At 45.4% G+C, this 26,162-nt stretch overlaps 1 protein-coding gene across 2 annotated transcripts; it reads right to left on the reverse strand.

The window, feature by feature from the left end:
• Positions 1 to 16,211: 16,211 nt before the first annotated feature.
• LOC129148978 (claudin-34-like) lies at positions 16,212 to 21,563 on the reverse strand. Of its 2 annotated transcripts, none has more exons than XM_054715487.1 (2): positions 21,518 to 21,563; positions 16,212 to 17,071 (listed from the first exon to the last, which is right to left on the reverse strand). In XM_054715487.1, the coding sequence occupies exon 2, from the start codon at positions 17,050 to 17,052 to the stop codon at positions 16,351 to 16,353; it is 702 nt and encodes a 233-aa protein (XP_054571462.1). In that variant the 5' UTR covers positions 17,053 to 17,071; positions 21,518 to 21,563; the 3' UTR covers positions 16,212 to 16,350. The 2 variants fall into 2 exon arrangements, with proteins under 2 accessions (XP_054571462.1, XP_054571464.1); XM_054715489.1 differs by lacking the exon at positions 21,518 to 21,563 and adding an exon at positions 18,585 to 18,646.
• Positions 21,564 to 26,162: the final 4,599 nt, after the last annotated feature.

Consider the following 26,162-nt stretch of genomic DNA (forward strand, 5'->3'; position numbering starts at 1 on the left):
GGAATCGAACCATGACCTCCTGGTTCATAAGTCAGCACTCAACCACTGAGCCACGCCAGCCGGGCTAGGAGACCTTTAATAGTATAGATCTCTGTGGTTCTCAGCTAGGGGTGCTTTTGTTCTCCAGGAATATTTGTCATGTCTGGAGACATTTTTCTTTGTCACAAATGGAAAGGTGAGTTGCTACTGACATCTAGTGGACAGAGACCAGGGATGCTGCTAAACATCCTACAGTGCACAGCCCTATGACAAAGAATGATCCCACCCCAAATGTCACCTGTGCCCAGGCGGAGATCACCTCTATTGTGATTGTTTGGCTCCCTGGTTTTCCCACCCCCTTCCGGTTTTGTGCTTTTGCTCCCATACTTTGCATCTGCCCCATTTTTGATGCCTAGACCTGATACAAGTTTGGCATCGGTCTAGGGAACTAGGGGTCACATTGAAGCACAAACTGCTCAGTGAACAGAGCAGAAGCAAAACAGTTGAGACCAAAAGTATAACCAGTTACTTGTTTGTGTTTTTTAGATAGCTTTGGCTTTATTTTAAAGGTACATTTTTCTAGACTATTTTAAACATACAATCCTTATAGAAAATCTGGAATTTACAAAAGAATTTAAAGAAGATGAAAAATTAACCTGTATTCTCATAATATCTTTATTAATATTCTCTATCAATGCCTCTATTAATATTCTTCTACTCTTTTATCTTTGCAAAGATTCCATTTTTTTTCTACAGAGAAGAAATACTTTTCTCTCTGTAACTTGGTATCCTTAACATTATGACAAAATCATTTCCCTTGCTATCACAGACTCTAATTGAATAATTTTTGTGATATTTCCTGGTTTTGTCTCATTATAAAGTCAACCCATGCTATCTGCATAAAATTTAGAAAATACAGAAAAATATAAAGGCATTTAAATAATCTATAATTCCATATCCCAATTTTCAGACCAGTACAAACACCCCAACTGTCAGTTCCAAGTCTTCAGCTCTTTCCCCTGCAATTGATTCCCTTAGCATCCAGGAAAAGCAGAGGCCTTGTCATTTAAATCAGGGGTGATCATCAGTCTTATAAAGCTGAGATGGGTGGGGGTGTGGGGAAAGAAGAAGTGCTGGGTAGGTGAGAACAGTGATAGCAGCTATTTTTTTTAAATAAAATTTTTAAAAAATCCTCTTCCAAGGATATGTTTATTTATTTGAGAGAGAGAGAGAGAGAGAGAGAGAGAGAGAGAGAGAGAGAGAGACATCTATTGGTTGCCTCTCATACACACCCAACCGGGGACTGAGCCCACAACCTGAGCATGTGACAGGGAATCGAACCCACGACCTTTGGGTGTGTGGGATGATGTTCCAACCAACCGAGGCACACTGGCCAGGGCTGAAAGCCTCATCTGAGCAGCCAAGTAATGGCATCAGACACCAACCAAATACAATGCCACATAACTACCTTCACAATACAGCAAGTCATTTTCTCTTCGGAAATGCTGGATGCCAGCAGATGTCATGAGAACAAACTAGCATGGTACTTAAAACTAACAGTTAAATATGATGGGTATAAAAGGAAAAAGCAGACGTATCTATTTTCTCAGTGCTGGACTGTAAGCAAAGCAAAACATTGACATTGTTAAGAAAAGAGGCAGCAACAGATCTTCATTCAAAATAAACATTGCCGGCAGGTGCAAAGCACACACGTGCTTCCTACCCATACTTGCTGATGAGACTGCCGAGTAAACACGTATGTAAGCGTTAACTGAAGATGGCAAACAGTAGTGTACATCTGTCATGAGAACAGACTTCACTCCTGTCTTCTCCAATGGATGGCTGACTTCCAAGGGGGCACTTCTTCTAGCCACTGGCGAGTCAAGGTTCATGTCCAGACAAGGATTTGGAAGAGGCTTGTTATCCATATATTTTAGGGGACTGGATATATTGCTTCCATGTCTCTGGATCCACTCTGTTCATCAGTTTACTGTGTTACTTAGATGGAAGGACTAACATTTTTAGGAAAACATTTTGAAGTAGGAGATTGAATGAATGATGATTCTCATTTTGCTCACCACTGTCCCAGGGTGGGGAAAGAAGAAATGATGGATAGGTGAGAACAGTGAGAGAAAAAGTGTGTGTGAGAAGACATTTTTCGGGGGAGCCAGGGAAGGCTTAGCTTTAGTAACTAAATTCCCCTAGTCTCTGGACCCCTAGCTTTTTATTAACACATTTTTCCCTATAGTAAAGCAGATATACATATCAAAGGTAAGGTTTGGTTATCAGGTTGGGGGAAATGCCTACAGCTGTCTGGCAGCAAGCAATAATATATGCAGATCTTCATATATTTTAATGATCAAACTGAGTGCATTCAATTATACCATGCTTATTATCCCAACAGGGACATTATCATTGACTGGCATTGAAGGTCTGGAGAGTGGCTCTTTTCACAAGACTTTAAGCCTTAGAGACAAGCTTATTTTTTTTTCACGGTTAATGTTTCTATCGAATATACTACTGTACATCTTTGAAAGCCAACTGGAATTCTTTTTAAAGTGAAAAAAATTATAATATGGAATAATACCTACCTTCAAGGCACTGTTAGCCTAGTTAAGTGGACTGTACTAATCAAAAATATCCAAGCCTCTTAAAAGAGGTATAACACAGTAGGGCCCAAGGGAAGAGGGCTCGTATTTGGAAAGAAAGCACACAGTGGTTCATAGAGGAGATGGTGTTTGAGGCGAATCTTACCAGAGTTAAAATATATTTCAAGGCTCAAGATGGAGCCGCTGCCGCCCACGGTGCCACATATCAACAAATCAAAGCTTAGATAACTGGCCCTAACCAATTTTGCTCAGTGGATAGAGCATCGGCCCGCAGACTGAAGGGTCCCAGGTTTGATTCTGGTCAAAAGCACATACCTGGGTTGCAGGCTCAATCCCTGGCCTTGGTTGGGATGTGTGAAAGAGACAACCAATTGATGTGTCTCTCACATCAATGTTTCTCTCTCTTATTCTCTTTCTCCCCCCTTCCACTCTCTAAAAATCAATGGAAAAATATCCTCGAGTGAGGATTAACAACAAAAACTTAGATAACTGTCATGTCCCTGCAAATATTCCTCTTGACCAGAAATACAGCATGTCCAGTCAGCCCATCCCCAACTGCCAAGCCAAATCTGGGCCTTCTCACCACAAACAAGGTTGACTGTAGTTCCAACCAATCAGATATTTTCTATTTTTCTCTTGTTTTTTATTCTTTATCCTGTCAGAGCTTCCTGTCCCATTTTGCAGATCTCCAAATGGAGGCTGTGCAGTTCATGGAGTGTTAATGTTCGTTTAGACCACCTAAATTGTCTTCTTTCATCATTTTTTAACATCCCAATGGTAGGGTCCAGAAAGGTAGAAGGGAGGCAAGGAGTGAGAAGTGAAAACATGGGCCGTGTCTGAGGAATATGGCCTGATGCCGAGTTACAATAGAAAATAATGGGAAGTGCCTCCGTGGGAGGACCCTGAGGGCCAGGCTGAGGCATTTGAAGGAACTTGGGAAGATGGGTCATTGAGGACTTTTGAGCAAGGACTAATCTCCTACAGGGCTCTTCTACCCAGTCCCTCTTGTTGGCTTCTGATGTGAGAGGAAAGGGCTGCTCAGAGTAGAAGCACAGCTATGTGGAGAGAAGACCAAAACAATTCAGAGGATCAGGCCACAGTGGATTCGCTAACTGCTAATTCCTGAGGACCTACAACCACTCTAGGTTTCAGGTTTACAAGATAACTTGAAGCCCTATTTACCTAGAACTGGTAGGGAAAGTAAGAGACAGGAGAAAATCTATCATGTGTAAGTAGCTATCATCAAATGGACGAATAGTGCTTTAATAGAGAAAATTAAGCAGCAATGTGCGAGTCTGTAAAACACAGAAGCTAAGTCCTATATAATTGAAGAAAGTGCATGAAAATAGAAGGGTATCAAAACACAGATGTCATCTGTAAAGATACCATAGACAAAATTGACCTTTGCCGCTGAAACACACAAAATATATGCTTTTCTATAAGCCATATATGTAGAGTTGCACTGTTCACTAGCTGTGGCTATTTGAATTTAAGTTTAGTTAAAGCGCAGTTCCTCAGTCACAATAGCCATGTTCCAGTGGTCAGTAGTCACAGTGGCTAGTGGCTACCATGTTGGTGTATTGACAGCGCATACATAGAACATTTGTCATCATCACACAAAGTTCTGTCACCACTTTTTGAGAGTTGTGGTTATTAAGTTTAGGGGGTGAGGGAGAGGGTCATGAACCCTTTCCTAATAAAATGTGCAAACACACATACACGTGTGCCGGGGTCGTTCTCAGCATCTAGAAGTGTTCAGGAATCTGGAGAAGGGGCGGCAAGTAAATTAATAAAGAGACTAGACACAAAATATAAATTTGGAAGGCATTTTTCGGGGGAGCCAGGGAAGGCTTAGCTTTAGTAACTACTAAGTTCTCCAAGTCTCTGGACCCTTAGCTTTTTATTAATACATTTTTCCCTATAGCAAAGCAGATATACATATCAAAGGTAAGGTTGGGGGAAATGCCTACAGCTGTCTGGCAGCAGGCAATAATATATGTAGATCTTCAGGTTTGGGGAAATGCTTTCAGCTATTCCAGCAGCAGGTAATATGATTCAGCCCTGCTGAAGCCCCAAGGTTCATCAACCTTTTGATGATCTTCTTGCATTTATGACCTGTTGGAATTAGCCTCCAGTACACATGCTATTATGTATATAAGTCCAGGTTTTTATGTATCCCTATTCATAGACAATTTAGATATTCATGGATTCCAAGTTCAACCCCAGAAGACTTTTAAATATTTTGGTGTCTGGCTCATAATCCTACTTTTCACACTTAGTCCTGTCATATTCCCAGAAGCCTCGAACATTCCAGTGAATGTCGCATAGAAAATACTGCCTCTAATTCCCTTGTTCTCTTCACCAACAATGACCTTCCCTTCTATTCCATATTGGCCACATGGTCACTTCCTAAAGCTGGTCTTTGTTGGGAAGAACACCTGCTGTCACCTCTGAAATCGCAAACTCTAACACTCTGACTGCAGACTTCTTCCTTGCAACTCTCTCACTCGCTTCCACTACTTTGGATCTTTGGACTCATCAAGACTCTAGCCCACTGGCCTCTAAACATTCTCCCTACCACACACCCTCTTCCTTTATTTACTCCCTTCCCTATCGGCTTGGGTAACTTGGACCAACATTTGAACCACTCTCCTGCCCAGGTCTTCATTCCCCTTGCCTGTTGGCCAGCTCTCAAGTCAGCCTGCCAAAACCCCATCCTCAATGGGCCCAACTGCCCACCTTTTCCCAAGCTGCACCTGACCTGCTGAATAGCATTAGCGAAGAAGCATAGAATTCCTCAGATTTCTATTACAACACATTTACGGCATCCGAAATCAACTGGTCTCCCATATCGCTGCAACCCTATTGTGCTCCCCTTGTCAAATCTTTCTCCCACTTTCCACATCAGCCACTTAAGACATTCTCCAGTCTGCATATTTACATAATGACATGTGTGCGTAATAACAAGAGATTGGACATAAGCCATGTCCATTGTAAAGGGACTAAGTAAATAGACTGTGATGCATCTACCAAATGGAATCCTGTGTACCTATTAATGCAATGGAAAGATCTTCAGGATGTCTTGTTGGAAGTAAAATAAAGTGATTTCCTTTGTTCAGATGGGCACATTATGTGCTGTAACAAACTGTGACATCTTAGTAGCTTAATATAATGTCTATTTCTTGCTCGTAGCACAACTCAATGTGTGTCAGATGACTCAGAGATCTAGATGTCCTCATCTTAATCACGTGACCTTTGAAGCCAGAACAAAAGAAGGAGCATAAAAGGCTCAGGAAGTTGTGTGGGCAGGTCCCCGGATGGTGTAATCACTTCTGCACACCTGCTGTCGACCAGAACCTCACATGGCCTCAACCAAACAGGAAAAGAAGCTGGGAAATAGAATTGTCCTGTGTCCCTTAGAGAAAAAAAAGGGGGGATTTGGTGACAACATAATAGTGTCTCTGCCACAGTTACATTTAAGTAAAAAGGGAGAGGGGAGAAAAGAATATTTATTTAAATTTTCTTGTTTTGTATTTTTTAAAAGTTGAGTATAGGAAAGTCATAGACATGATTACATCAATCAGGAGAAGAGATGGACGGAGCTTTCTGGTCTCAGGATAAGCTCCTCCTCCTGAGAGGAAGATGTTATGCCCAGGGATACCTCAGGTCCAGCCGCAGGTGAGCAGTGACGGCTGGCCAAAGCAGGAGGCAGTAGAAAAGCCCAGGCTGTGGAGTAAGAAGGGCTGGCTTTACATCCTGTTCCATCTCCTTCCGGCTCCGAAACCTCAGGCAAATTATTACTTTCTCTGAGCTTCAGTAACCTCGGCTATAAAAGGATACTTTTTCTAGGGTTGTTGCCAAAGTGAAAGTAATTGAAGCAAAGAGTCTTATATAGTTTCTGGTATGTAATAGATGCTCAATAAACAATAATGATTCCTATTATTATTATTATTATTATTATTATTAATCTATGTATATAAAAGCCTAAGTGGCAAGCTGACTGGCTGGTAGCTATGACGCACAATGATCACCGGGGCCAGATGCTCAATGCACAGGCATGGAAACATGGAACAGACTGATGAATCTCAGAGGGAAGGGGGGAGGAGGGAGGACGGAAAGAGATTAACCAAAGATCTTACATGCATACTAGAGGTCGGGTGCACAGGTTTGTGCACTGGTGGGGTCCCTCAGCCTGGCCTGCAGGGATTGGGCCGAAACCAGCTCTCCAACATCCCCTGAGGGGTCCTGGATTGCGAGAGGGCGCAGGCCAGGCCGAGAGACCCCACCAGTGCATGAATTCGTGCACCAGGCATCTAGTTATATCATAATACAGTCCCTACAAATGAAACAGAACCTGTAAGTCCTGGGAATGTGTGCCCTACTGAAGTGCAAACTGGAACCACAGCTTGCATTTGCACTTGCATTTGCATTTCATCCTCTGCTTCCCATAACAATCGACTAATGGAGGCAGGTACAACTATCACCACTTTTCAGTGAGGATAACAGGGCTCAGGGAAACCAGGTCACTTGCCCAAGGTCCCACAGGTCATAAATTCAGCACTGGGACCCAGTTCTTCTGACTTTCCACCACACCGGAATAGACAAATCAAGTATTACCTATTTTTGGTTGAAGAGAGCCCCAGTAATTTTTTTTAGATTGGAAGCAGTGAATGAGCAACCTGGGGTTGAGGGAGAGAAGGAAGGTGGTTTATTGGGGTGGTACTTGGGGATTACAGAGCCAGAGCAGCTGCGGGCATTGGCCATGGCTTAACCCTGGTGCTACTGGCAATTGGGGCTGGCGCATGCTTTGTTGAAAAACGCTGACTTTACCCCAGCCTTTCTGTGGACAGCTGAGGCAATGGGAATTTTTTCAATCCAACTGCTCCCAGCAGAATAGAGGTCATTGTCTTCTTTAAGGCTTCTCCAAGACTCCATAAGGCATCTTCAATAACTAGCTGACAGCCCGGCCAGCATGACTCAGTGGTTGAGCATCAACCTATGAACCAGAAGGTCATGGTTCAGTTCCCGGTCATGGCACATGCCCGGGTTGTAGGCTCGATCCCCAATGTGGGGTGTGCAGGAGGCAGCCAATTCATGATTCTCTTTCATCATGGATGTTTTTCTCTCTCCCTTTCTGAAATCAATAAAAAATATATTTTTTAAAAATAATTGGCTGACAAATGGGCAGGAAATTATATCTGGCAGATTACCTATATTTTTGACCCCCTCCCCCATACCTTCCTTCCCAGTTTTGCTCTTGCTTAAGAAATGAGAGAGAAAAATACAGTTAAAGTTTCTCTAAATTCCTCCTGCAGGATTAATGGCCCTTGACATTTAAATAACCAAGCACTCTTATCAATGTACAAATACCCAGCAATGGAGCAATGTAAACATCCTTGAGTTTTCAGTTGCCGAATTTTGCAGGCCCAATTTGTGATCCCAGCCGGGAAAAAGACTTACAAACTCCTCCCACTAGGAGATGAGAACCACTTGACCCATTTTTGTCTCTAGGATTAGTTCAAGGAGTATGATCTCTAGACCAGCAGCACCTGAGAAATGCAAATTCCCAGGCCTTACTCCAGGTGATGCTATGCACACGACAGTTTGAGAACCACTGGTTCTAGAACTATAGGCCCAAGACCTGCTTTTGTAAATAACCTTTTATTAGAACACAGCCATAGCCATTTATTTATGGATTGTCTATGGCTGTTATGCTACAAGAGCATGCAGAGCCAGGCAGGCATGGCTCAGTGGTTTAGCATCGACCTATGAACCAGGAGGTCATGGTTCGATCCCCGGTCAGGGCACCTGCCTGGGTTGCAGGCTTGACCCCAGTGTGGGGTGTGCAGGAGGCAGCAGATCAATGATTCTCTCTCATCATGGATGTTTCTTTCTATCTCTCCCTCTCCGTTCCTCTCTGAAATCAATAAAAAAATATATTTAATTAAAAAAGGGAGGAGGCACATAAGAATGTGTGGTCTGCATGAAAGTCCCTAATGGCTAACTTAGCCCCTTCCCCTTTAATTAAACCACTGTCTTCTCAGTCCCTCTTCAGTGGGATGAAATGTGGAGTCTGTTTGTAGGCTCCAAGGTCATTGGGTTGTCACCCACATGCTCTACCTGCTGTAGTTGACAGCTGGGCTCATTCTCACTGCTCCCTTCACCGAGGACCTGATTCAAGGGCATGTGACCCGCACAGTGACATAGGACCCCATACTCAGAAGGACCCCGCACTTAGCTTCATGCTCTGTGGTCGCTCTCTTGAAATTCTTTATTTGTGAACCAAGGGCCTCACATTTGCATTTTATACCAGGCGCCTGCAAAGGATATAGCCCGCCCCACCTTCATCCTTTGTAGAAACTGGATTCTAACCTAAGCCTTTTGCCCAAGACTTACTATCTACTCAGGACTCTGTATAAGCGTGAGAAGCTATTTTAAAAATAAATAACAGCAACTACAAGATGACTTAATTTTTAAGAAGGTGAAACATTTTTGTGACTTTCAAAATTAAAGATGCCTACTATTGGCCAGCAGGTGGCGCTCTAGCTGCATGCAGGAGAGGAGATCTGTAATCAGCTAGCTGGTAATTTCAGATTTTTGAGCCTTTAGGAAAGCAAGGCCTCAAAGAAGCGTGATCTAAGAACTTTTATTATAAACATCATGCATTCTTCTGATGAGGAACCACCACAAAAACAGGAAATTGACCACCCACCAAATTTAAGAGGAAAACTGCAAATAATGATTGTAGCATGGTATTAACTCAGTTAAGTACAAAATAAATAATGCCACTAAATTCAGTTTCTTCACATAGGCTGACATATTGTAACACAGTCTAGTCCTTTCAAACTGGTGTTTCACACAGGGCATATGGTGATCTTGTGATTTATAATAAGAAATGTATGTTTGCTCTTGGTCCTATTTGTGGCACAGACGGGGGAGGGGAGGGGGCTGCAGGATCAATCAATCACCAGTAGCCAATGATTTGATCAATAATGTAATGAAACCTCCATAAAGACCCAAGAGGGGAAGGTTCGGAGAGCTTCTGGGTTGGTGAACAATAGGGATTTGGAGAGAGTGAACAGCTTAGAGCATGGATGCTTTGTGCCCTTTCCCCACACCCTTCCCTATGCATCTCTCCCATCTGACTGTTTCTGAGTTATATCCTTTTAAAAATATTTTTATTGATTTCAGAGAGGAAGGGAGAGGGACACAGAAACATTAATGATGAGAGAGAATCATTGATCAGCTGCCTCCTGCATGCCCCTCATTGGGGATCAAGCCTACAACCCAGGCATGTGCCCTGACCTGGGATCAAACTGTGACCTCCTGGTTCAGGCGTCCTCAAACTACGGCCCGCGGGCCACATGCAGGTGTTTTTGCCATTTTGTTTTTTTACTTCAAAATAAGATATGTGCAGTGTGCATAGGAATTTGTTCATGTTTTTTTTTAAACTATAGTCCGGCCCTCCAACGGTCTGAGGGACAGTGACCTGGCCCCCTGTTTAAAAAGTTTGAGGACCCCTGTCCTGGTTCATAGGTCGATGCTCAACCACTGAGCCACGCCAGCAGGGCCTGAGTTATATCCTTTTATAATAAACCTGTAATCTAGTAAATAAAGTGCTTCTCGGAGTGTTTTGTACCGCTCTAGCAAAGTAATTAAACCCAAGGAGAGGGTCATGGGAACCTCTGATTTACAGTCAGAAGTACAAGTAGGTAGTGTCAGAATTGAGTTGAATTGCAGGACACGCAGCAGCGTCCTAAGAATTGCTGGTTGCATATGTGGGGAACCACCACACACACACACACACACACACACACACACACACACACAGTGAAACTGACTCTCAGAACAGCGAGAACATAAGACATTTCCCCAATGTGCTCCCTGTGTTCCAAGGGTTGCGCTTATTGCCAAAGAAAGTGTCAGAGGTTAAAGTCCAGCAGAGAACTGATGCCTTTCACTCCAGGACTCTTAGGGAAAGTGGCAGAGTGAATCGGAGGTTTCCCTTGAATGTGTTTCCTAATTTGCTAGAAGGTCCCAGCTGAGCACATATTGCCAGTCTGAGGCCCGTCATCCCTGTGTAAATAGTGATGGAATGAGATGATTCAGTTGCTAGGGTAACTATTGGTTGCTAAGTCTGCCCAATATTAAAAAGTCCCTAGCACTAAAGTAACAGTTCATCATGGAAAGACAGTCCGATAGCCCTCGCAGTCGCTCAAATGAGGTTTTGTTTTTTTTAATGTGGCAAAAGGTTAAAAAGCATCCCTCTCACCAGAATTCAGTAGTGTGTGCAACTTTGCGAGGTCAGCGGACTTGGAGTACTTAAAGCAATACCCCACCAACAGTGGTGCCAACAAAGGGTCATCACACTTGCGTGGCATTAAAGCAAATGATCTTGCCTTGCCGGTGTGGTTCAGTGGTTGAACATCGACCTATGAAGCAGGAGGTCATGGTTCAATTCCCAGTCAGGGCATATGCTTGGGTTGCAGGCTCGATCCTCAGTGCGGGGCATGCAGGAGGCAGCCAATCCATAATTCTCTCTCATCATTGATGTTTCTATCTCTCGCTCCCTCTCCCTCCCTCTCTGAAATCAATACAAATATATTATTAAAAGAAAATGGTCTTGGTTAGTCCATCCCGATCCAGCAATCCCTAAACCGGCAGCCTGGAAACCTAGCCCTCCCACTCTCTGGGTTTGATCAGTTATCCAAGATGTATATGCAGCAGACATGTAATTTATCATATGTATACATAACCAAATTATATTTATGTCAAGCAGCATAAATGTCATAGCAATAGAGTTACTAGTAATGCCCTGCCTACTAGCCCAGTGGTCAGCAAACCGCGGCTCGTGAGCCACATGCGGCTCTTTGGCCCCTTGAGTGTGGCTCTTCCACAAAATACCATGTGCGGGCGCGCACGTACAGTGCGATTGAAACTTCGTGGCCCATGCGCAGAAGTCGGTTTTCGGCTCTCAAAAGAAATTTCAATCGTTGTACTGTTGATATTTGGCTCTGTTGACTAATGAGTTTGCCGACCACTGCACTAGCCTAACGTGATACACGGAGGGAGTCCACGTTTCTGGGCTCCTCTGTCCTGGTGGTCTCTTGCTGCACAGGGTCTGTTTGGCCCCCCAACTTCAGGTGCATCTGTGTGAGAAAAGCCCTAAGAAGCTGCCTTGACTCACCCACTGTATCCCGTCTCCTTGGTCCTCTGAATAAGCCTCATCCTGCTTGTTGGCTGGTTCTATAGAAAATGAAGCAAGCCCGGCTGGCCTGGCTCAGTGGTTGAGCATCAACATATGAACCAGGAGGTCAGGGTTTGATTTCCCGGTTAGGGCACATGCCCAGGTTGCAGGCTCCATCCCCAGTAGGGAACGTGCAGGAGGCAGCCAATCCATGATTCCCCCTCATCTTGGATGTTTCTCTCTCTCCCTCTCCCTTCCTCTCTGAAATCATTTTTAATGATATATTTTTATATATCAAAAAGGAAAACAAAGCAAAAATCAAGGTGTCTGAGTGATCCCTCTCTCTGCCCTTGTTTCCCACTCTAGTGCTGTCTCCTGGTTGAGATGAGCCTCAGACCTAATTTGGGGCAGTGAGGTCTGAAGGTAGGCCTGCTGAGAGCTTCTGGAAAAGCAGGTTCCTCTCTGGAGAGGGTATTGTGATCTGTCTACACTGCAACGAACTGCCCCAGGAGCAAGGAGATCGCTTTGGTGGTGTAACTTCATTAGCAGTTCTGCCCGCTGGAGTCACCTACACTCTGATACAGCGGTTCTCAACCTGTGGGTCACGACCCCTTTGGGGGTTGAACGACCCTTTCACAGGGGTCGCCTAAGACATCCTGCATATCAGATATTTACATTACGATTCATAACAGTAGCAAAATGACAGTTATGAAGTAGCAACGAAAATAATTTTATGGTTGGGGGTCACCTCAACATGAGGAACCGTATTAAAGGGTCGCGGCATGAGGAAGGTTGAGAACCACTGCTCTTATAGCTGCTTTCCAAGCAAGGGAACTCTGTAAATAGCCAACTTCCCGTTAACAGAGCCCTAATGCAGTCTTCGATGTATGCAAACTCTGATCTGAGCCAAGTCAAGTCAGGGCCTGCTAAAATAACTCCTTTTCTATTGGCTTTACACATGTTTCTGTGCTTTCTAATTGTCTACAGCAAATCCACATGTTCTGATCAGAAAAGAAGATACTGCATGAGAACTGGGTCCATATCCACCCATCGGTCCTTCCCTCATTATGGGCCGTAGTCCCTCATCCATAAAATGAGAGGTTTGGACAGTGTGATGGCTAAATTCATTCTCACCACGACAAATCCAAGGATTCTAATGAAATGGGAGTCAAGATTGAGGAGGGGACTGCTTAAAATGACAATAACAATGTGGCCATAGATATATATACATTAACATGCAATGACCTCAAAAAGGGGGCATACAGAATATTGCGTCGTTTCTGTGGCTATGCAAAGAGGATGTCCTGAATGATACAAAAGAACCTGGTTACAGTAATTCCTCTGAGTTGGGGGAAAGGATATGACCTGCGGGTTATTTTACACCTTCTCCTGCACAAAATTTTGTCAGGTGTACTATATTGCCTTCTCAAGTCAAGATAAAAGAAGTAGCCCTAGCCGGTTTGGCTCAGTGGATGGAGCATCGGCCTGTGGACGGAAGGGTCTGGGGTTCAATTCCAGTCAAGGGCACGTACCTGGGTTGCAGGCTCCTCCTGGGCCCGGTCCCTGGTCAGGGCTCCTGCAGGAGGCAACCAATCGATGTGTTTCTCTCACATCGACATTTCTCTCTGTCTTTCCCTTTCTCTTCCACTCTCTCTACAAATCAATGGAAAAATATCCTCGGATGAGGATTAAATAAAAATAAAAAAAAGGAAAAAGAAGTAGGAATATGCCACACCACCCTCCTGCCATTGAACCTTACAAACATCTAGAGCACGTAATATAGCTAGATATTTGTTCCATATGTCCTCTCCCTTACACATCAGCTCAGCTTGCAAATCTCCATTTTTACAGCGATTCCAAGAAGTTAAATAACTTCACAGAGTCATTCAGCGTATGAGCAGCAGAGCTAAGATTTGGGCCTGGATCTGTTTGACTCCAGAGAACACGTTTGTGTTTGCAGTGAGTCTGCATGCAGGACCTGTGGGCCCAGGTCTAGACAATCCTTAGGCAGCCATATGTGCAAGGAGAAAAATGGATAGATTTTAAGTGAAAGAGAAAAAGGATCCCACTTATTTTTTCCTTTCTTTAAAAATTTTTTTTCATTTATCAATGTTGAGAGAGGGCAAGATGTGGATTTGTTGTTACACTTATTTACGCATTCATCGATTACTTTTCTGTGTGAGCCCTGATTGGGGATCGAACCCACAACCCTGGCATATCAGGCCAATGTTCCAACCGACTGAGCCACCCAGCCAGGGCCACTCATTTTTTCCAATGAGGCCAAAAAGCAAAGAACCTGAAAACAAGCCAGTGAGAAAGATGGAGGATGAGCACAAACAGAACACACAAAAAAGGACACAAGAAGTTACTTATATTAAGAAGTTGGGCCCAGCCAGTGTGGCTCAGTGGTTGAGCATTGACCTATAAACCAGGAAGTCATGGTTCAATTTCCTGTCAGGGGACATGCCCAGGTTGCAGGCTTGATCCCTAGTAAGGGGTGTACTGGAGGCAGCCGATCCATGATTCTCTCTCATCATTGATGTTTCTCTCTCTCTCTCTCCCTCTTCCTTCCTCTCTGAATTCAGTAAAAAATATTTTTTTAAAAAAGGAAGTTGGGCTATGCATCAAAACCGAAACAGCCTTCCTACTACAATTCCCAATAATTGAGTTTAGGTTCTGAAATAAAGCAGTTTCCCTGAGACTGTCTGAGCTTCTAGAATGTGGAGCACAGGCTCCCTACTGCAGATTGTCTGGGTGGGCCCTGACCAGAGGGAGAGGCCGGTCATGTTCCTGCTTCATATGGTTTCCATACCACAGGTGGTCTATTGATGAACAAACAGAAGGGCCAGTCAACATCTAGGACAGTGGTTCTCAACCTTTCTAATGCCGCGACCCTTTAATACAGTTCCTCATGTTGTGGTGACCCCCAACCATAAAATTATTTTCGTTGCTACTTCATAACTGTAATTTTGCTACTGTTATGAATCGTAATGTAAATATCTGTGTTTTCCGATGGTCTTAGGCGACCCTGCTAGCTAGCGGTTCTCAACCTGTGGGTCGCGAGGAAATGTCCTTTTTTTAGAGAATAATCTTGAAGTGCATAGGGATGAAGGAACGTGACATCTGGGGTTTGCGTTAAAGTTCTTCGGAGAAAGAAAACTAGAGGAAAAGAAGGGAAGGAAGGAGAGAGAAAGTGAATATGGCAAAAGCGCGGTAACTGTTGAGTCTGGTCATGGAAGGGGGATTCCTCCCGCTGTTCTGCTTTTGCACATTTGGGGAATTGCATGTGGTGGAGAGGTGTTAGGGCCATGCCAGGGAAGCTCAGGCCATTTTTTTTTTTAAGTGGGAGTTTGAGAGGGAGCTGTGAGAATCCCAGCAACTCTCATTTCCACCCAGTAGGTGTATAGCATTGATTATCCTGTATAATAAAGAGGGAATATGCAAATTGACCCTAACTCCACCACAAAGAAGGTGGTTCCCACAGCGGAGGCAGGGTTTCCATAACACAAGATGGCTGTGCCACCGCATAGGCCAAGTTCCCGTAAAGAGCCTTAACGAGCAATCAGCAAGACCTGAGGCCGTGCCCCCGTGGGGCTTGACAGGGGACCTCAGGCCGCGCCCCCTACCCTGGCACCAAGCCAGGGGACCTCAGGTCTTATCCCCCACCTGGCAGGGCTTGAAGGGAGACTGCAGGCCACACCCCCGCCTGCTGGAGCTTGACAGGGGACCTCAGGCTGTGCCCCCCACCTGGCCCAGGCTGGGAGACCTCAGGTCTTATCCCCCACCTGGCAGGGCTTGAAGGGGGACCTCAGGCCACACCCCCGCCTGGTGGAACTTGACAGGGGACCTCAGGCGGTGCCCCCCCACCTGGCCCAGGCTGGCAGACCTCAGGTCATGCCCCACACAGGCCCAGGCTGGGAGACCTCAGGCCACACACCCCGATCCGGGCCAGGGCTGGGGGACATCAGGTCATGCCCCCCGTATGGAAGGGCTTGATGGAAGACCTCAGGACATGCCCCCCGCCCAAGCCCAGGCTGGGGGACCTCAGGCCATGTCCCGACCCTGGCGTTGGGCCAGGAGACCTGATGCTGTGTCGCCCCATCCGGCAGGGCTTGACAAAGGAGGGACCAGCCAGGTCTGGATCTAGCCCAATGGGAGGCGGGGCTGGCTGGGTCTGGGTCTCGCACAATTTTGAGGCTCATTTGGGTGGGCGGGGACTTGACTCTGGGTTCCGTGGTGTGCCACAGACTCTGACAGGAGGAATATTTTCATATACATTTTACTAAATTTCTTTCATCTCTGATACTTGTATTATAGAGAAAGGGCAAATAGCAATATTAAAATATTTCCTCTAACTAATCCCCTTTTAATGGGCACAAACTTCGTGCACCAGGACACGAGTTTATTCAATAATAATTAAAATCCAGATTCAGTAAGACAGGTGGAAAGTGGTTTATTTGGAATTTTTTTAATGAAAGTTCCTTAACCAATCGATGAGCCCAATTTGCTCATAGCAGGATATGGCCACTTTGATGACCTTTGTCATGGTCATGACTCCTTGGATCTATTTCATAGTTACTTAACCCCCATAAACTGCTTATCCTGGATTTGCAAAGTTATGCAACCGTGAATTTCACACTTGCAAGACTTGGGGGTACCTTTGGCTGTTGGGGGCAGCTGGAAAGAGATGGTAAACAGCCCACTCAACAGCATCAGGCATGCAGCCAGAACCGCCAGATACACGGCGCTGCCAATCTCCTGCCGCTCCGGACTGAACGGGATGTGGAAGGATGGCGGGAAGTGTATGCCCTCTTCATTCTTCACCGCATGGTAGTTACAGAGCACGGCGATGAAGATAAATGAACCAGCGACGATGCTCAGGATTCTGGAAACTAGGAACAGATTGCAGGTGGTGTCCTTCTGAAGCTGTCCCGTGTACACTCTCCGCAGGCCCATGACCATGAGCCATTTCCCCAGGAGACCGAGGAGGCTGGCGGCCAGCAGCAGGTTCTGAGCGAAGCGGATATCCATTGGCAGGTAGGTGTCCCTGTAGGTGTAGCGGTGACAGGCTATGGGTCTGGTCTGGAGGCTGTCGGGCTGGTAAGTGCAGACCTTCCACATCCCTACGTAGGCCAGCCCCCAGGGAGGCTCGGGGCTGCTCTCCATGTACCATACTCGCCAATTAGCCTGGCCCATGCAAACCACGGTCAAGATCCATCCCACGATGTTGATAGCTAAACTCGCTGCCTGGCAATTGGCCTTGTCAAACAAGGCCATGGCTCTGTATCCAGGGGATCTGCAAACCAATAGAGAGTGACATGAGGGTGGGACCCACGGGCTGGAACTTCCCCCCGGGGGTGAGCAGTGCTGTATTGGAGAGGGAAATGCCATATTTGAGAATGGTGACACTTGACCCCCATGCTCTGCTGGCGAAGGGTCCTTGGGCAAGATTTACTGAAAGCCTTAAAGTACACAGACTTTCACCCTGCAGGATAGTTAAGTGGTTAGAGAGTCTTCCCAACAGGCCCAGGTTGCACAGCTCAATCCCTGGTCAGGGCACATACAAGAATCAACCAATGAATGCATCAGTCAGTGGAACCCCAAATCGATGTTTCTCTCTCTCCCTCTCTCTGTCTCTAAAGTCAATGAAAATATGTACAAACATTCAAACAGGCAGTTCCACTTCTGGACATTTGTTGAAAGACACAATTAAGATTGGCTACAGCCCAGCTGGCGTGGTTGAGCATCAAGCTAAGAACCAAGAGGTTAGGGTTCGATTCCTGATCAGGGCACATGCCCCTGCTGTACACTTGATCCCCAGGGTGGGGCATGCAGAAGACAGCCAATCCATGATTATCTCTCATCATTGATGTTTCTCTCTCTTCGTCTTACTCTAAAAACAAGAAAAACATATTTTTTACAAGACAAATCTTATATAAAAGGAAGGAAGGAAGGAAGGAAGGAAGGAAGGAAGGAAGGAAGGAAGGAAGGAAGGAAGGAAGGAAGGAAGGAAGGAAGGAAGAAAGGAGGGAGGGAGGGAAGCAATGAAGGAAGGAGTGATGGATGGGAGGGAGGGAGGAAGGAAGGAAGGAAGGAAGGAAGGAAGGAAGGAAGGAAGGGAGGATGGAAGAAAGGGAGGATGGAAGAAAGGATGGAAAAAAGAAAGGAATGATGGAAGGAAGGAAGGAAGGCATGATGAATAGAAGAAAGAACGGAAGGAAGCAAGGATGGATGGAAGGAAGCAAGGGAGGAAGGAAGGAGAGAAAGATGGAAGGACGAAAGGGAGGTTAGAAAGATGGCAGGAAGGAAGAAAGGAAGGCAGGAAGTATGAAAGGAAGGACGGAGGAATGGATGGATAAATGGCAGGAAGGAAGGAAGGAAAGAAGAAAAGAAAGATGGAAGGAAGTAAGGTTGAAAGGAAAGAAGAGAGTGAAGAAGTTAGAAAGGAATGAAGGAGAGAAGGTAGGAAGGAAAGGAGAGAAGCAAGGAAGGAATGATGGAAGGAAGGAAGAATGGAAGGATGGTTGTAAGAAGGAAGGAAAGAAGAAAAGATGGAAGGCAAGACGAAATGAAGGAAGGACCGAACGAAGGAAGGAAGGAAGGAAGGAAGGAAGGGAGGGAGGGAAGGAGGGGAGAAGGTGGGAAGGAAGGCAGGAAGGTGGCTAGGGTTCATCTCTCCTGTAAGACCACTGATGACAGTTAACCTGTTCACAGAGCAAATGAAAGGATTAAATAAAGTGATCCCCCCCCCCACCCCAGAAATCTCAGGGCTTTCTTAACCAGGGGGGAAAATAAAGCGCAATGGTTACCCAAGCAATACAGAAAGGCAGAGGAGTAAGTCTCAGAGGTATAAATGGTAGCTACTGCCAAGCTGTAACAGAAATAAAGAAACCAAACATTCTCATGTTTCCATGGCTCCCAGGGCTGGTCTGCAGGACTGTGACAGTAGTCTTCTTAAAGGGCCAGAGTCAGGGAGCCGGTCTTCAAGAGGTGAACTATTGCCCTGGCTTGTTTGGTTCAGAGGATAGAGCATTGGCCCGGGGGCTGAAGGTCCCACTTTCTATTCTCATTAAGGGCACATGCCTGGGTTGTGAGCTGGATCCCCAGTGTGGGGCATGCAGGAGGCAGCCAATCCATCATTATCTCTCATCATTGATGTTTCTCTCTCTTCATCTCACTCTAAAATCAAGAAAAACATATTTTTTACAAGACAAATCTTAGATAAAAGGAAGGAAGGAAGGAAGGAAGGAAGGAAGGAAGGAAGGAAGGAAGGAAGAGAGGGAAGGAAGGGAAAGGAGGGAGGGAGGGAAGCAATGAAGGAAGGAGTGATGGATGGGAGGGAGGAAGGGAGGAAGGAAGGATGGGAGGAAGGAAGGAAGAATGGATGGAAGGAAGGGAGGATGGAAGAAAGGATGGAAAAAAGAAAGGAATGATGGATGGATGGAAGGTAGGAAGGAAGGAAGGAAGGAAGGAAGGAAGGAATGATGAATAGAAGAAAGAAAGGAAGGAAGCAAGGATGGATGGAAGGAAGCAAGGGAGGAAGGAAGGAGAGAAAGATGGAAGGACGAAAGGAAGGTTAGAAAGATGGCAGGAAGGAAGAAAGGAAGGCAGGAAGTATGAAAGGAAGGACGGAGGAATGGATGGATAAATGGCAGGAAGGAAGGAAGGAAAGAAGAAAAGAAAGATGGATGGAAGTAAGGTTGAAAGGAAAGAAGAGAGTGAAGAAGTTAGAAAGGAATGAAGGAGAGAAGGTAGGAAGGAAAGGAGAGAAGGAAGGAAGGAATGATGGAAGGAAGGAAGAATGGAAGGATGGTTGTAAGAAGGAAGGAAAGAATAAAAGAAAGATGGACGGCAAGACGAAATGAAGGAAGGACCGAAGGAAGGAAGGAAGGGAGGGAGGGAGGGAGGGAGGGAGGGAGGGAGGGAGGGAGGGAGGGAGGGGAGAAGGTGGGAAGGAAGGCAGGAAGGTGGCTAGGGTTCATCTCTCCTGTAAGACCACTGATGACAGTTAACCTGTTCACAGAGCAAATGAAAGGATTAAATAAAGTGATCCCCCCCCCCCCAGAAATCTCAGGACTTTCTTAACGAGGAGGGAAAATAAAGCGCAATGGTTACCCAAGCAATACAGAAAGGCAGAGGAGGAAGTCTCAGAGGTATAAATGGTAGCCACTGCCAAGCAGTAACAGAAATAAGGAAACCAAACATTCTCATGTTTCCATGGCACCCAGGGCTGGTCTGCAGGACTGTGACAGTAGTCTTCTTAAAGGGTCAGAGTCAGGGAGCCGGTCTTCAAGAGGTGAACTATTGCCCTGGCTTGTTTGGTTCAGAGGATAGAGCATTGGCCCGGGGGCTGAAGGTCCCACTTTCTATTCTCGTTAAGGGCACATGCCTGGGTTGTGAGCTGGATCCCCAGTGTGGGGCATGCAGGAGGCAGCCAATCCATGATTCTTTGTCATCATTGATGTTTCTCTCTCTTCCTCTCTCTCTCAAATCAAGAAAACATATTTTTAAAAAGAAAAATCTTATATAAAAGAAAGGAATGAAGGAAGGAAGGAAGGATGGATGGAAGGCAGGAAGAAAGGAAAAAAGAAAGGAAGCAGTGATGGATAGGAGGAAGGAAGGAAAGGAAGGAAGGAGTGATGGATGGGAGGAAGTAAGGAAGGAATAAAGGAAGGAAGGGCGGATGGAAGAAACGATGGAAAAAATAAAGGAATGATGGATGAATGGAAGGAAGGAATAATGAATAGAAGAAAGGAAGGAAGGATGGATGGAAGGGAAGGAAGGAAGAGAAAGAAAGAATGGAAGGAAGGAAGGATGGATGGATGGAAGGAAGCAAGGAAGGATGGATGGATGGAAGGAAGCAAGCAAGGAAGGAAGGAAGGGAAGAGAGACAGATGGAAGGATGAAAGGGAGGTTAGAAAGATGGCAGGAAGGAAGAACGGAAGAAGGAAGAAAGGAAGGCAGGAAGTATGAAAGGAAGGATGGAAGAATGGATGAATAAATGGTAGGAAGGAATGAAGGAAGGAAGGAAAGAAGAAAAGAAAGATGGAAGAAGGAAGGAAGGTTGAAAGGAAAGAAGAAAGTGAAGAAGTTAGAAAGGAATGAAGGAGAGAAGGAAGGAAGGAAGGAAGGAAGGAAGGAAGGAAGGAAGGAAGGAAGGAAGGAAGGAAGGAAGGAAGGAAGTGATGGATGGGAGGAAGTAAGGAAGGAATAAAGGAAGAATGAATGGAAGGAAGAAAGAAAGGAAGGATGGATGGAAGGAAGGAAGCAAGGAAGGAAGGAAGGGAGGAGAGAAAGATGGAAGGATGAAAGGGAGGTTAGAAAGATGGCAGGAAGGAAGAATGGAAGAAGGAAGAAAGGAAGACAGGAAGTATGAAAGGAAGGATGGAAGATGGATGGATAAATGGCAGGAAGGAAGGAAAGAAGAAAAGAAAGGTGGAAGGAAAAAAGAAAGGGAGGAAGGAAGGAAGGTTGAAACGAAAGAAGAGAGTGAAGAAGTTAGAAAGGAATGAAGGAGAGAAGGTAGGAAGGAAAGAAGAGAAGGAAGGAAGGAGAGCAGGTAGGAAGGACGGAAGGCAGGAAGGTGGCTAGGGTTCATCTCTCCTGTAAGACCACTGATTACAGTAAACCTGTTCACAGAGCAAATAAAAGGATTAAATAAAGTGACGCCTCCCCCCTCCCCCGCAAGAAATCTCAGGGCTTTCTTAACCTGGGAGAAAAATAAAGCGCAATGGTTACCAACCAATACAAAAAGGCAGGAGGAGGACGTCTCAGAGGTCAAATGGTAGCCACTGCCCAGCAGTAACAGACATAAGGAAACCAAACATTCTCATGTTTCCATGGCACCCAGGGCTGGTCTGCAGGCCTGTGACAATAGTCTTCTTAAAGGGCCAGAGTCACGGAGTAGGTCTTCAAGAGGTGAACTATTGTCCTGGCTGGTTTGGCTCAGTGGATAGAGCATTGGACTGGGGACTGAAGGTCCCGTTTTCTATTCTGGTCAAGGGCACATGCCTGGGTTGTGAGCTGGATCCCCAGTGTGGGGCATGCAGGAGGCAGCCAATCCATGATTATCTCTCATCATTGATGTTTCTCCCTCTTCATCTCACTCTAAAATCAAGAAAAACATATTTTTTACAAGACAAATCTTATATAAAAGAAAGGAAGGAAGGAAGAAAGGAAGGAAGGAAGGAAGGAAGGAAGGAAGGAAGGAAGGAAGGAAGGAAAACAAAGGAAGGAAGGGAAAGGAGGGAGGGAGGGAAGCAATGAAGGAAGGAGTGATGGATGGGAGGGAGGAAGGAAGGATGAGAGGAAGGAAGGAAGGAAGGAAGAATGGATGGAAGGAAGGGAGGATGGAAGAAAGGATGGAAAAAAGAAAGGAATGATGGATGGAAGGAAGGAAGGAAGGAAGGAAGGAAGGAAGGAAGGAAGGCAGGAAGGAAGGCATGATGAATAGAAGAAAGAAAGGAAGGAAGCAAGGGAAGAAGGAAGGAGAGAAAAATGGAAGGACGAAAGGAAGGTTAGAAAGATGGCAGGAAGGAAGAAAGGAAGGCAGGAAGTATGAAAGGAAGGACGGAGAAATGGATGGATAAATGGCAGGAAGGAAGGAAGGAAAGAAGAAAAGAAAGATGGAAGGAAGTAAGGTTGAAAGGAAAGAAGAGAGTGAAGAAGTTAGAAAGGAATGAAGGAGAGAAGGTAGGAAGGAAAGGAGAGAAGGAAGGAAGGAATGATGGAAGGAAGGAAGAATGGAAGGATGGTTGTAAGAAGGAAGGAAAGAAGAAAAGAAAGATGGAAGGCAAGATGAAATGAAGGAAGGACCGAAGGAAGGAAGGAAGGAAGGAAGGAAGGAAGGAAGAAAGGAAGGAAGGAAAAGAAAGGAAGGAAGGAAGGAAAAGAAAGGAGGGAGGTAGGGAAGCAATGAAGGAAGGAGTGATGGATGGGAGGGAGGAAGGAAGGATGAGAGGAAGGAAGGAAGGAAGAATGGATGGAAGGAAGGGAGGATGGAAGAAAGGATGGAAAAAAGAAAGGAATGATGGATGGATGGAAGGTAGGAAGGAAGGAAGGAAGGAAGGAAGGAAGGAATGATGAATAGAAGAAAGAAAGGAAGGAAGCAAGGATGGATGGAAGGAAGCAAGGGAGGAAGGAAGGAGAGAAAGATGGAAGGACGAAAGGAAGGTTAGAAAGATGGCAGGAAGGAAGAAAGGAAGGCAGGAAGTATGAAAGGAAGGACGGAGGAATGGATGGATAAATGGCAGGAAGGAAGGAAGGAAAGAAGAAAAGAAAGATGGATGGAAGTAAGGTTGAAAGGAAAGAAGAGAGTGAAGAAGTTAGAAAGGAATGAAGGAGAGAAGGTAGGAAGGAAAGGAGAGAAGGAAGGAAGGAATGATGGAAGGAAGGAAGAATGGAAGGATGGTTGTAAGAAGGAAGGAAAGAATAAAAGAAAGATGGACGGCAAGACGAAATGGAGGAAGGACCGAAGGAAGGAAGGAAGGAAGGAAGGAAGGAAGGAAGGAAGGAAGGAAGGAAGGAAGGAAGGGAGGGAGGGAGGGAGGGAAGGAGGGAAGGAGGGAGATGGGAAGGAAGGCAGGAAGGTGGCTAGGGTTCATCTCTCCTGTAAGACCACTGATGACAGTTAACCTGTTCACAGAGCAAATGAAAGGATTAAATAAAGTGATCCCCCCCCCCCCCCCAGAAATCTCAGGACTTTCTTAACCAGGAGGGAAAATAAAGCGCAATCATTACCCAAGCAATACAGAAAGGCAGAGGAGGAAGTCTCAGAGGTATAAATGGTAGCCACTGCCAAGCAGTAACAGAAATAAGGAAACCAAACATTCTCATGTTTCCATGGCACCCAGGGCTGGTCTGCAGGACTGTGACAGTAGTCTTCTTAAAGGGTCAGAGTCAGGGAGCCGGTCTTCAAGAGGTGAACTATTGCCCTGGCTTGTTTGGTTCAGAGGATAGAGCATTGGCCCGGGGGCTGAAGGTCCCACTTTCTATTCTCGTTAAGGGCACATGCCTGGGTTGTGAGCTGGATCCCCAGTGTGGGGCATGCAGGAGGCAGCCAATCCATGATTCTTTGTCATCATTGATGTTTCTCTCTCTTCCTCTCTCTCTCAAATCAAGAAAACATATTTTTAAAAAGAAAAATCTTATATAAAAGAAAGGAATGAAGGAAGGAAGGAAGGATGGATGGAAGGCAGGAAGAAAGGAAAAAAGAAAGGAAGCAGTGATGGATAGGAGGAAGGAAGGAAAGGAAGGAAGGAGTGATGGATGGGAGGAAGTAAGGAAGGAATAAAGGAAGGAAGGGCGGATGGAAGAAACGATGGAAAAAATAAAGGAATGATGGATGAATGGAAGGAAGGAATAATGAATAGAAGAAAGGAAGGAAGGATGGACGGAAGGGAAGAAAGGAAGAGAAAGAAAGCATGGAAGGAAGGAAGGATGGATGGATGGAAGGAAGCAAGGAAGGATGGATGGATGGAAGGAAGCAAGCAAGGAAGGAAGGAAGGGAAGAGAGACAGATGGAAGGATGAAAGGGAGGGTAGAAAGATAGCAGGAAGGAAGAACGGAAGAAGGAAGAAAGGAAGGCAGGAAGTATGAAAGGAAGGATGGAAGAATGGATGAATAAATGGTAGGAAGGAATGAAGGAAGGAAGGAAAGAAGAAAAGAAAGATGGAAGAAGGAAGGAAGGTTGAAAGGAAAGAAGAAAGTGAAGAAGTTAGAAAGGAATGAAGGAGAGAAGGAAGGAAGGAAGGAAGGAAGGAAGGAAGGAAGGAAGGAAGGAAGGAAGGAAGGAAGGGATGGATGGGAGGAAGTAAGGAAGGAATAAAGGAAGAATGAATGGAAGGAAGAAAGAAAGGAAGGATGGATGGAAGGAAGGAAGCAAGGAAGGAAGGAGAGAAAGATGGAAGGATGAAAGGGAGGTTAGAAAGATGGCAGGAAGGAAGAATGGAAGAAAGAAGAAAGGAAGACAGGAAGTATGAAAGGAAGGATGGAAGATGGATGGATAAATGGCAGGAAGGAAGGAAGGAAAGAAGAAAAGAAAGGTGGAAGGAAAAAAGAAAGGGAGGAAGGAAGGAAGGTTGAAACGAAAGAAGAGAGTGAAGAAGTTAGAAAGGAATGAAGGAGAGAAGGTAGGAAGGAAAGAAGAGAAGGAAGGAAGGAGAGCAGGTAGGAAGGACGGAAGGCAGGAAGGTGGCTAGGGTTCATCTCTCCTGTAAGACCACTGGTGACAGTTAACCTGTTCACAGAGCAAATAAAAGGATTAAATAAAGTGACGCCTCCCCCCTCCCCCGCAAGAAATCTCAGGGCTTTCTTAACCTGGGAGAAAAATAAAGCGCAATGGTTACCAACCAATACAAAAAGGCAGGAGGAGGACGTCTCAGAGGTCAAATGGTAGCCACTGCCCAGCAGTAACAGACATAAGGAAACCAAACATTCTCATGTTTCCATGGCACCCAGGGCTGGTCTGCAGGCCTGTGACAATAGTCTTCTTAAAGGGCCAGAGTCACGGAGTAGGTCTTCAAGAGGTGAACTATTGCCCTGGCTGGTTTGGCTTAGTGAATAGAGCGTTGGCCTGGGGACTGAAGGTCCCGTTTTCTATTCTGGTCAAGGGCACATGCCTGGGTTGTGAGCTGGATCCCCAGTGTGGGGCATGCAGGAGGCAGCCAATCCATGATTCTTTGTCATCATTGATGTTTCTCTCTCTTCCTTTATCTCTAAAATCAAGAAAAACATATTTTTTAAAAGAAAAATCTTATATAAAAGAAACGAAGGAAGGATGGATGGAAGGCAGGAAGGAAGGAAAAAAGAAAGGAAGCAGTGATGGATGGGAGGAAGGAAGGCAGGCAGGAAGGAGTGATGGATGAGAGGAAGTAAGGATGGAATAAAGGAAGGAAGAATGGCCAAAACCGGTTTGACTCAGTGGATAGAGCATCAGCCTTCGGACTGAAAGGTCACGGGTTCGATTCTGGTCAAGGGCATGTACCTTGGTTGCGGGCACATCCCTAGTAGGGGGTGTGCAAGAGGCAGCTAATCGATGTTTCTCTCTCATCGATGTTTCTAACTCTCTATCCCTCTCCCTTCCTCTCTGTAAAAAATCAATAAAATATATTTTTTTAAAAAGGAAGAATGGGTGGAAGGGAGGATGGAAGAAAGGATGGAAAAAAGAAAGGAATGATGGATGAATGGATGGGAGGAAGGAAGGAATGATGAAAAAAGAAAGGAAGGAAGGAAGCAAGGATGGATGGAAAGGAAGGAAGAATGGATGGAAGAAAGGAAGGATGGAAGGAAGGAAGGAAGGAAGGAAGGAAGGAAGGAAGGAAGGAAGGAAGGGATGGAAGGGAGGAAGTAAGGAAGGAATAAAGGAAGAATGAATGGAAGGAAGAAAG

Source organism: Eptesicus fuscus, chromosome 1 (assembly GCF_027574615.1).
Source record: "Eptesicus fuscus isolate TK198812 chromosome 1, DD_ASM_mEF_20220401, whole genome shotgun sequence".
Taxonomy (NCBI): domain Eukaryota; kingdom Metazoa; phylum Chordata; class Mammalia; order Chiroptera; family Vespertilionidae; genus Eptesicus; species Eptesicus fuscus.

Coding starts and splice junctions, on each gene's coding strand:
- LOC129148978 (XM_054715487.1), bottom strand. CDS start 17,052: ATGGCCTTGTTTGACAAGGCCAATTGCCAGGCAGCGAGTTTAGCTATC.